General features: G+C 44.7%; 1 protein-coding gene across 1 annotated transcript; it reads right to left on the reverse strand.

Moving 5' to 3' along the window:
• Positions 1 to 2720: 2720 nt before the first annotated feature.
• si:dkey-234i14.6 lies at positions 2721 to 12245 on the reverse strand. Its single transcript, XM_037107019.1, has 5 exons — positions 11497 to 12245; positions 8270 to 8446; positions 6625 to 6834; positions 4856 to 5069; positions 2721 to 4479 (listed from the first exon to the last, which is right to left on the reverse strand). The coding sequence occupies exons 1-5, from the start codon at positions 11980 to 11982 to the stop codon at positions 4301 to 4303; spliced, it is 1266 nt and encodes a 421-aa protein (XP_036962914.1). The 5' UTR covers positions 11983 to 12245; the 3' UTR covers positions 2721 to 4300.
• Between the last annotated feature and the right edge of the window lie 43 nt (positions 12246 to 12288).

Here is a 12288-nt window from a genome sequence, read left to right on the forward strand (position 1 = left end):
TGGGACAGATAGGAAGTGAACGGATAGGGGAGCTGATAATCGTTCGACAAAGTCAGGTCGAGATCCAGCGGGAGGATCAACGCTCTTTTTCATGTGTACAAACACAAAGACGCTAACATCGCTGAAACTCTCCACAAAAAAAGCCTCAACATTTCCTTTTTTCCCGGCTTTGTTCTCACCCTCTTTCTCTCTCTCTCTCTCTGTGTATATGAATGACTCGGCCTGTATTTGTGCTGGCAGCATACATAAGAGGCCCTCTGTGCAATCGGACAAGGTGCCGATATCTCAGTCATGTGACAGTGACTTCCTGTCTGTGTGTCAGACAGCAACTGAAGGCTTGTCAATACGAGCTCGTGCTCACATCCTTTCCCATCTCCTCAAACACAAACTCACACGGGCCAGAAGAGAGGCGTGAAAACCACTTTTTTTTTTTTTTTTTTTGCTGCTCTGTATGTCACGGAGGGAAAGACAGGAGAGCTCTGAGTTATTTTGAACTGTTTGATTTTATATGAAAATTTGAGGGGCAGAGGTCAGAGGGTGAATGGCTTTCCTGCATCGAGCCAGCTGCATTCAGTGTGACGGATTATCCCAGAGAGAAGTTCTGTCATATCTCTGCTTTTATCAAAATAAATGCACTTACATTACCGTTGTTTAAAAAGGACACAGCAGCCAGACATCCATCCCATCTACAATCCTTCCTGTTCCTCTTCCAGTCTTGCCTTATTCGCTCCGCAGAGCTCAAAGAGCCCTGAGAGGATATTTCATAGGACAACACTGCCCTCGTATGGCTGCATGATGCTGCTGAAACAAGACCACCAGACAGTCCACGCTGGCTTTACTCTTGAATTGGCGCATGTGTGGCACTTTGGCAAAATTTTACTCATCTCAGAAAGGTGTGAAATGCTCCTCATGGTCCGTGGCAGACATGTAAATGTTCTTTGCAAGTAGATTTAAATAAACAGAGAAAGAAAGGGAGAGTTTGCACTCACACACACTCACACAGAGGTTGAAGAGTAATCCCACTTCATGCCCACAGCATCAGATTCTGCCGTTTGGACCGACACATGCCCGTCGCTGTGACCACAAGCCATCCACTCTCTGCTTAACATTAGTCATTGATCGCAGCCAAGCCCCCATTGGCAGCTCTAATTCATTTACGAACTTGTCATTCCACATTATTGATTGAGTTGTCCTTCATCCCAGCTTTAATTATATGCAAAGATAAAAGATTTTCTCATTATTGTGTTTAATCTAATGAAAGGCCTTGTGTTACAGCAGGGGCCGGTTCAGAGGTCCAGACTATTGACCTTGGAGGGCACCAGCTCGAGGATGAATGTTTTTAATTAGACAGAGCAAACGGCTTGTGGAGGCAGAGCCTGGGGTTGTCTGTGGGGCCGGAGGGTGGGACGGGTTGGCACGGAGCAGTTTAATAGATCTCAGCAGGTCACCGTCTCTCACCTTTATTGTCTGCAGCTCAAGACTGAGCACTGTGTTTGTCACACTATGAAAATATTGTGTTTAATTTAGCATTCAGAAATGTTTAATCTTCAAACTCATCCAGGGATATCTGTTTATTCTGGGCTGTGTCAGGATCGTCTAGAAAATTCTGTGGGAAATAGAATTGGTGTCATGAAGCAGTGAAATTATTTATTTCTGTTAAGATGAAAAAAAGTGTTTGTTCAAATAATTCAACATGAGATTGAAGTATCTTGTTAAGGTGAATTTTTGACTGAGGGATCATATCTCTGTGCTGGTTCTGATCTTAAAGCTCAGTTGGAAGTTGAAGCTGATTCAGTCTCTGGCCTCAGATGACACCTTGTGAATGAACCCTGTATCAACACTCTTGTCCTGGAGATCACAGCAGTGTGTTTGTATGATGCTGACTTATGAACAGTCATAAAGTGAAGTCTACAGTGAGGGAAGCAGACATACAGTTTACTGAAGGTCTACATAAAAACGAATATAGAAAATGTTTTGTCTGTACACAGTTCTATTTTGAGCAGGTTTTCATTTGTAGATTCATTATTAGTACCTACTGTGTGATGAGAAAACAATATGTTACTGATAAAGAGAAAGACGGTATTTGATGCATTAAGGAGGAACTATGCTGATTTTAAACCTGGGTTCTATATTCACATACCAAATATTTAGTTGTCAGACACGTAGAATAACAATGTCAGCCTGTCAGTGGCACAACACAAGCGCTTTTAATGCAACTTTGATGGTTAGATTTGCCCTAAAGGATCACTCTGCAGCCAGCTGGTGTATCATGAATCATTTACACAACAACATGTAAATATATCGCCCATGTTTAAAAATACCGTAGTGTCCCTTGAGATGGTTTTCACTGCACACCCCTGAAAATAAAAGGGTTGTTTCATTTCAGGTTTTTTGTTTGAAGCAAGAGGCTTTAAAACTCTTCATGCTATGATATGAATGAGATGAAAAAAATGTGTTACACTGCAAAATCAAGGATGGCAGAAAAACAGTGTTGCTGAAATGTGACGATCACAGTATCAGGTTTTTAATCCCACAATCTCTGATAGTATAAATGTTTTCTTGCTATTGTTTGTCAGCCTGTTCCAGACCAATCTATATTATAAATCTGTGCTAGTATAATGAACATTTCTAACAGTGATAGTTTCATAACACGTTCAAGACATTTATAATGTTGCATTTTATAATGTGAAAGCAGAGGAGAGGACAAGGACAAGAAAATTAAAGGACTATTTATATTTCTAGAAAATTCTTCAAAGTACTTACTAGAGAGAGACACTGTGTCTCTTTGACATCTTTGAGGGGTCAACTGCTTTTATACATTCAATACTGAGTGAATCATCCTACTGACCAAAACAGGATTTTGCAAGGAGGTTAAAAGTTCAAGTTTAAGACTAAGAGGATGCAACAGACAGGCTTCACCACCAGAGGGCAGCACTGCCTCAGTTCAGCCAGTGTGGAAACGACAGTGGGAGAAATGTTTTACACAGCAGTTTGTAAAAAAAGAGGAGAAAGATCTGAAGAAAGATCCAGAGCAGTTAGAGACTGATGGAACAGATCAGTCTTCTTTTGAAGGATGTCATCATTTTCTCTTAAATTACACTTAAAGTTTAATAAATTAAAACACTGTCCTCAATCATATATTCTTTAGCCAACACAAGTGCACACACAAGTTCAGTCAATAATATAAATACATCTTGTAATAGTCCTGACTAGCATCTGCATTTATGTTGCTTTTGTTCTTTTATTGAATTGCACTGAATTTCTAATCACACAAATAGAAAAAAAGGGGGGTTTCATGTAGAGACGATCCACATCACTGACAAATCACCTTCTTTATTGGCACGTTAACAGAAGCAGGACATCATCAGCGTCTCTGAGCCTTCAGTCTGAAATAATCAACCTTTAGCCACGATACTTTAGTCCTTTTGTGACAGCAGCAAGCTGAACTTCTAATGCGACACTTGGCCCATAACCCAGCTGCAGTGCCCCACAACACTGTTTCTTTTTTTCTTTTTTTTCTTTTTAAATATGCCAGAAAAAAAAACAAAAAAACCCCACAAAAACCATCTTGATTCACAAGGCAGCACACACACACAAAAAGGCCAATCTAGCAATTACTTCAGAACGTCATCAGCGCAATTATCACCACATTGTCAAACAAACACAAAGACAAAAAGGCTTGATGATAACACTTTGGAGCAGCTGCCTCCTCTCTTCATCCTCTGCTGGACCACTGACGATAACAGTTTTATACATTTCTAGCGGACGACGCTGCAGCAAAGCCTCGTTTCCGCCTGATGTGACGACCAGAGAGCACAATCGACTGGATTTTTCTGAAATCAAGTCGATTCTTTCCCGAGCGACTAGAGAAGACGACGGTGATGAAAATGTTAAAGGTCACAGAGCTTTCACTTAATCCAAATACTCCTGCCACATTCTCACACCGCTCAGAGGAATCTTAATCCAAAGTGCAGTGCATTAGCAGTCGCCCTGCTTTGTTTCGTTGCAGCTGTAGGAGATTATAGATCTCTTCCTGCAAACCTGGAAATCTGAGCATCTTCAAATGCCTTGTACTGAATGTGTAGTACATCCAGTCCCTGTGTGCCACAAAGCTTTATGGTCACATGTTTACATCCATTCTCCATCTGTTCACAGTTCATGCTCAGTTCAGCTCCCCTCAGTGCGTGAGCACCAGGGGTCCACCCTCCAGCATCACATCCATGAGTCACTGTAAACATTCACCGTAAACACAAACAATCCACCAGGTGGCATTATGCATTCACAAGCTCGTCCCTCTGTTTCATTCATACATTGATTCAGCCAGGCCCGTCTGCTTGAAGGTCTCAGCCACCTGTCGGGAGTGCTGCATCTTAGCTGACAGCGCCTCGAGAATATCGTTCTGGTCCACGGCGGTGGCTGTCCGGTAAATGAACGTCCCCATTGACTCCAGGCCACGCATGCCTAGATTCACCCCGCAACCTGGAGAGGACAGGGGGAGAACACGGTTCACTGACACGTTGTGTGCATCAAATAAAACCTGTTTCATTAATGTAGGAAACATGTTAGATTTGTCACGAGAGAACAAGAGGTGCAAGCATGGAGACACAAGCAGAGGAGCTTCAGAAGAAAAGCCACCGGGTGCAGCACTGAGTCACACACCCATCAACACACGCATTAGAAACAATTTATCCTCATCTTCTCTCTCCTTGTTCTGCTTAATAGAGCTCTGATGTTGTGTCTCACCTTCAGCGACACTTTGAGGACAGGAGAGATGGCACATCAAATATTTCCTCCTGCCTTCAGTGTAAAAAAAAAAAAAAAAAGCAATCACTGTGTGTTTTACAGGCATGTGTACCTGTGTCGAAGTTGAGGACGCGCGCCGCCTCCCCCTCCACAGTGACCGCCACGTTGTCCCCCTCTATGTAGGCGGCGCTGATGCGTCTGTGGGACAGCTGGATCTCGAAGAGGCGACGGCTGCACTGCATGTGGTGCAGCGTCGGGTCGCTGAGACGAGGCTCTATGTCCGTCTTGTAGGCGTTAAAGGACTGGTGGAAGATGTTCTTCATGATCTGGGCAGAAACACAGACACGGATGTGAGACATTACTACACAGTTTCGGGTGTTCGGTGGTGAAGAGAATACTGACACCTGCAAAAATTTCAAAGAGGCTCTGTGGAACAATTTCTAGCCAATTACATGTATTAATCACTTTTTTTATTGGCCATATGTGAGCAGACTGTAACGTGATGTGAAAAATAGACCTTCTCTCTCTCGGTTTCCTTTACAAGCCTGAGGACGATTTGTCTAAGTTGTCTGATGCTGCTTTTCTTTGTAAAAGTCTTTGTGAGGATTTTCTCGTGACAGACCAAAGACAGAGCATGTTCTTGAGTGCTTCATCTCTTATTATGCCCCTTCAATGGTGCATAAAGCTACATGAGGTTTAATGTACATCTATGGAGGCAGCTGTGAAAAGAAAAGCATTGCCTGATAAAGTTTTTCTCCTTTTCTTTTATTACAAAAAGGACAAAATATTTCATTTTTTGCTCTTAGAAACTATGATGGTTATTTCATTTGGTTATTTTTTGCATATCAGAGGTGAAACAATAATACATTTTTAAAAAATCCACTGACAATGAAGTAATAAAAACAAACATCAGTTTTATAGCCCAAACTCAGACTTTGTTCTGTGACAGTGTTCTGTGGGTCAGGACAGAGACACACTTCTAAAGTAGCGTCACTTTTTCCATCTGTGCTCAAACGACTGCACCTTCTTCCATCTGGAGTGACTCATAAAAGAGCACCATCATTTCATGTTGATGCAGAGCAGAAGACTGAAATGTGCTGCTGCGAGCCTCCTCATCGATCCTACAGTAATTGTAGGTATTGAGTGACAAGTCTCTCTCTCTCTCTCTCTCTCTGCCTGCCACTGTCGCTCACTCTCTCTGCTCCTCTCTGCTCTTCTTCGACCCATACTTGCACAGTCATCTGTTACCAAGTAACAGTGCATCTGAATGGCCACCCACATAGCAACAAGCGCTCCAAGGATGGACTTGCTCCTACATACCTGTGCTGTGCCACGCTACATGCTACAGGCTGCGCAGGACGAGGGGGCAGCGCTCGACGTGGAAACCTGGAGTGTAAATAAAACCAGCGGTCGAACTGTGGCTGCACCCACAGCCGGAGAAAAAAAAACCCCTGCCCTCCATTTATTCACTGATGTGTAACAGCAGGGTGCAGATGGCCTCTACACACACACACACACACACACATTGGTGAGGTCTACTCTCTCCTCCCCCTCTCTCCCATTTCTTCATCTCATGCTCTCTTTGGCTCAGACACCTACATACTTAAGTTTTTAAACACACACACACACACACACACACACACACACACACACACACACACACACACACCGAAGCAAACATACACCACACACTCACAAACGGTCACTAATGGACTGCCACGGTGGTGCACTTTGAGGACATTTGTTGAATGAAAGGAGATGGCTTTGTTGTTAGGAGAGGCGGCATCGTCATTATCTGTCCTCCCTGTCGTTTTAACATGGAAATGCAGCTGCAAGCAGGATACAAAGCTGTGAAAAAGGTTTCATCAGAAGGGGGCTCACAGAGGAGTTGGCCGTGTGCCTGAGGAAGCGGACCATCTTGGTGTCAGAGGCGGGGCAGGCGAGGGCCATGTAGCGGTTCCTGAAGGTGCCGTAGATCTTCAGGTGGAAGCCGGGTTTGGACGTGTGGTTTCGGTGCTCTCGGAGGGCCTCCACTCCGTAAGCGGACAGGTCGAAGAAGAGGCTGTGGGCACGGATCTCAGGCGTGGGTACCTGACGAGAAAGGGTCAAATCATTTCAAAGACCAGCAAGAAGGCTAGTGTCATATTTGACATCATCACAGTGAGTCTAAATCTTTAAATACGTGATGGGTACGTGGTGAAAAGACACAGAGCATGACCGATTCACAATCTCCGCCTGTGTGGCTGTCGTCACTTGAGCAGCGTTTGAGAGCAGCTTGATTTTTATTCATTGGTTCAATCTGGCGCCGACTGCTCCGCATTTCCCCCCGCCAGCCAGGATTGATCAATTTTCTTTTCAATGACATAAACCAGCCGCGGGGGAATCAGACAGCAGTTACTGCAGCCAGGGGAGATAGCGCGGGAACAGAGCGCCGGAGACTGGGTGGGGAAGGAAGGTGGCGGCAGGGCAGAGCAGGTCATATCCTGGGAGGTAAATTCAATCACTACAGGAAACAGCCAGTGAGAAAAGAGGCCAATAAAAGGCAGCCACACGGCCACTGAAGGGAACGTGACATGAATGGTAATGCTGGCATAAAATAGCCAGAGAGACTGTGTGTGTCTTAGTTCATAATACCCAAGAAGCTTTTCACCTCGACCTGTTTATTTGTTTCTCCACATCAATCCACCCTTTTGAGACGACTGTCACCGCAGATCACCAAAAAGGAAACCACGAGTCTGTCTGGGTAAACAAAATATTCATCAATAGTTAGTCCTGATGGAGGATGATGTCTGGTGATCTGCAGGATGAAGAGCCCAGCAAGGATGTGATGTTTTGTTTGTATCAGCAGAACTCCGTGTTCCAAATATTACATTTCTTAATTTCCGTCGACTTCATGTGCAGAGTCAACATAATTGTGGGCACATTTTTAGAAGTGATTGCTGCTTTTTACAGTCATTTGTGGGCCTCAGTGGAAACAACCACTGAGTCATCACCGAACCAACCATCTGCTTATATAATGCCAAGTGACCTTTGGTGTATTATGCGAGGAACATGCGGCTGATGTTTTGATATACTAAATCATATTCACCTGGCGGGGGGGGCAGTACGGCCATGGGGGTACGATGAATCACAAGCTTTATCATCACCATCACCTGCCTGCATCCGCACAACAGCTGCTCTTATCAAACTCGATAAGCAAATCAAAATGAGGCGGAGATCCAACAGTCTGCTGACAGCTGGCTGTTTATGTGAGAGTCAGACATTGTGTTCGGCTGCTATTGGCAGGTGCACATCACTGTTTGCTCAAATCAGCTTTATATGGCCAAATAAAGTCGCCCTCACTGTAATAACCTGCAATATCCTGTTTCTACTGCCTGCAGTCTTTACACTAACACCAACCTGCAGGTTATTGCCTCAGAGAGTGCACTTGAGTGAATGCATCCATTGGTGTATGTGCTTGTGCATGGATGCATACACAGCTTGTGAGCGTGTGTGTGTGTGTGTGTGTGTGTGTGTGTGTCCTGACCTGTCTCTGGTCTAGTCTCTCTATAGTAGCGTTAGCTCCATAGGCATGGCAGGACTCCACAGTGTAGTCAGAGCTGATGCCCAGCACCGAGCAGGAGTCGCCACACGACCCGTCAGCCACCACGATCACACGTGGCCAGTTATTCTGTGGGATCCGCCGCAGGTATTCCTCCGTAAACTGAAGCAACAAGAGAGAAGAAAAAAAAAAAGTCATTTAGTGTTTATATATAGGCTTCTTTAGCTCTAACTAACTGCGACTCCCCTCCAGTTAGTTGGAACTGAAGACGCTTCTTGTATGAGAGGTGAAGCGTCTTCAAGAAACTGAAACACGTCCACTTGCCTACGATACAGCACCTGGAAAGTAAACGTTGTTTTAGTGTCCCACCAAACTAAACACAGCAGCTTCGTCCCTCAGGCTGTGTCACTATTCAGGTCATCCTCAGCACTCTGTCATGAAAAGTAGGTGCAATTGTATGACTTGTCTGACCCGGTGAAGCTCTAAGAATAACTATAATAATTATATAGACCCCTTCTTGTTGATGGTCTTTTGTGCTTATGCAGGTGATATAGAGGCATCATTATCAAACTGGGACTGTTTCCATTCAAGTCATTGAAAGTTTGTTGTAATGCGTTTAAGTACTTTAAGCCTAAATTAAAGGTTTACTTGCAAAACAGTCAAAAAAATTCCATAAGGGGAAAAATTCTCCCACATTTTTTTTTATGACTGAAACCAAGGTAAACAATTTTCAGAAAAGACAAAAACACAGATTTTTTTTTTCTGTGAAGAGAAAAAAAATTCAGAAGAATTTTCAAAAAAATTCTCAAAATTCTCTTTTTCATATTTGAAACCGAGGGCAAAACTTATTTCAGAAGAAGAAATAAAGAAAACGTATTAAAGAAATAAACTATTTTGTTTTTCTGAATGTCCTTCATTCAGTCTCAGAATTCTTTTCAAAGAAATTTTGTACCTTGGTTTCAAACATGAAAAAACTATTCAGAATTCTTCTGAATTTTTTTCTCACCCTGTTTCAAATATGAAAAAAAAATGTTCTGACATACAAATATTTTGTATGTCAGTTTCAAACATTAACATTTTGGTTTGTGAACATGAAAAATGTCAGACAAAGAAAAATACGAAATCGTAACAAGTAATGTTGTTAATGTGGTAATGTTTGAGGATTTTTGACAGAAAAAAAAACAAAGAATTTAAATGTTTACGTTGAGTTTTTGTCAATCAATATTTAAAGATGCTGGAAACAACAACTATTCCTCATCTTTATTTGATTGTACATACATTTTTCTGCTAATACTTCCAAAGTTCCTAAGGATTTGATTTATCCTGCTATCACTGCCTATTAATCTAAGATTCAGGTGGGTTGTATTGTAATAAACCCACACTCGCCATTAAAAAGGGCTCCAGAGGTTGAGCTTTTCTTGGCAGCAGTGGGTCTCTCACAGAGATTTATTATTATGCCTGTGTTTGCATCGCTGCCTCCTCTGTATAAAACACCAGATACTTGACTTTGCAGATGAGGAGACGGAGCAGGACAGAGACTGACGGGCTGACGGGGAATAAAAGGGCCTCGCAGGAGCTGTAATTGCTCAGTGCCTATTAATCCACTCAGACTTCAGAGAACAGGTAATGTGTAAGACTATTTTGCATTCCCGGGCCTTTGAAGCACTTGACAGGGAAGGAGAGTAAAAGAATACATCAAACACAATGTCCTATCTAATCAAGAGGAAATGGCAGACTTGGCAGTAGCTCTAAACGAAACTGAAGTTTGTTGTGATCGAAGACATTCTCGACCTTGTCTTCTGTCTTACACAGGTTTGGTGAGTCACTGGGTAGCAGCGAGGACAGCGGCAGCTAACAGGAATGACTCTGGAGCTGAGGAGGGAAGAAGCTGCTGGCCACAGCAACACGAGACAGAGCTGAGATATCTTTGCTCGGCCCCGATGATGGGCGCTGAGGACAGAAACCTCACAGTGTAATAAAAAGCAAAGTCACAACATCCACACAGTGAGGATGTGGCTCAGCCTCAGCGGAGCAGCACTGAAGTCTTGTCTCTGGCTCGCAGCCATGACACAAATATTCACTGAACATTTAATCATGGTTTGCCCACGTTGAGCACTTTCTCTCTGAGAAACTCCTCCGAGGTTTTTTTTGTGTTAGTGGGTTATTCCTTTGTCCCTCAGCTGAGGTCAGACTGGGGGTGTTCTCTCATGTTATTGCCCACGTGAAGCCAACAGCCAGGCCTGTACAAATAAACATGAACTTTTTAATAACACAGGGATTACGTGTTTGAGTTTATCCCTCTGCATCGATCACAGATTGTGTTTTGGATGTTGTGTCGTGAAATCGGGCTCCAGATCACACAGTAACATTTGATTTAATAGGCATGTGACTTGACAAAAACCCTCTGCAGAAATCTGTAATTAAACCATTTTGGAAATAAACAGGATTACGTTTTAAAATCCATTTTATTTTGGAGGGCGTAATTTGATGGATTTGGGTTTTGTTTACTATAATTCCGCTTTTTACTTTCCACTGGCCTACAAACTGCGGCGAGGATTCTCCTCAGGGTTTGAGGTCAGCTTACATAACAGGTTATTTCAACTGATGAGCCCGCTTTCAGCCTGACATTATACAATGTTGTGCGAGGAGAAGCTTAGCGGAGAGTGTTTGTGCCGTACGTGTGGTGTAAATGAGCAAAACCCATGTACAGAAAGTCAGCTTGGTGAGGGGAGAGGAGAAAAAAAAATGATGCTCTGTGTGTTTCAGGGAGGGTAAACTGTCTCATGTTGAGATCAGCCAACAAAGCCTCTTTAAATGTCAGACAAGGATGAAGTGAGCTGCAGTGTGAGACAGCTCGGGTCGGGTTCACTCGGGAGCCTGAGGAGACTGAGGGCTCCTGATTTAGGAACAGACATCTCTGTCACCATCACTGCTGATAGCTATCAGACCCCTGCTGAAGTGGAGGCACACACCAGCCTCTTCTCTTTGACCGCTGCCACTTAGGGGGGATCAGGTTTTGACAGACTATGAAGGCACAGTCATTACAAGATGAGGCAGTGTGAGAGTCCCCCCCTCCTCTCTCTCCTCCCTCTCACATTAGTTCCACATCAGTGCTCTCTGTGTATTATTGATGCATTCTGAAGTTGTGTAACAGGATTTACAGCCAAGTTGTGACACATTACACACAGACCATAAGATGACTGAGGCTCTACCTTGGTCCCCAGCTGCACCTTGACATCCACCTTCTGTTTCTTCTGCTCCAGGATGCTCAGCAGGTACTCCTGGAACACCCCTATCCTGGTGAAGAAATGCTCGTTGTGCCAGCAGCCCTCCATGTTGTCAAAGTCCACCCCGAGTCCCAGCAGAAACTTCACGCTGCGGGGATCCAGCGCGATCTGCTGGGGCCGGCAGAGCAGGGCGGTCCGGTACCTCTCGTCCAGCACGGTCAGCTTCAGCACCTTACCGGAGCGGACAGCGACCAGCGCGGCCGTCAGCCCCACGGGTCCCGAACCCACGATGAGCACCGAGATCCTGGCCCGCCACTGCCTGATGCCGTCCAGGCTCACTTTCACCGCCACGTACACGACCACCGCCAGCAGGGTGCTCAGAGCGGTGTCATAGGCGAGAGCGCGGTACCGCTCCTCCGCGTTCTGCCCGAGGTCGCCAACTCCGGCGTTCTCCGCCTGCAGCCCGTCCATACCGCCGGCACAGTGACACTGTGATGGGTGCCAGCAGCTCTCTCCTTCCCCGTTAATTAGCCCGGCGTCCTGTCATCATCTGTGCATCCGCTGAGAGAGAGAGAGAGAGAGAGAGAGAGAGAGAGAGAGAGAGAGGATGGCTGTTTTACATCCATGCACACAAGCCAAACCAGCTGCGACGTGCCACATGCGCCCTCTCCGCTCCTCCGCTCCGTCAGCTGCGAGCTGAGTTGTTGCAGCACGCTGGACTCTCTCTCTCTCTCTCTCTCTCTCTCTCTCTCTCTCTCTCTCTCTCTCTCTCTCTCT

This window comes from Acanthopagrus latus, chromosome 8 (genome assembly GCF_904848185.1).
Source record: "Acanthopagrus latus isolate v.2019 chromosome 8, fAcaLat1.1, whole genome shotgun sequence".
Taxonomy (NCBI): domain Eukaryota; kingdom Metazoa; phylum Chordata; class Actinopteri; order Spariformes; family Sparidae; genus Acanthopagrus; species Acanthopagrus latus.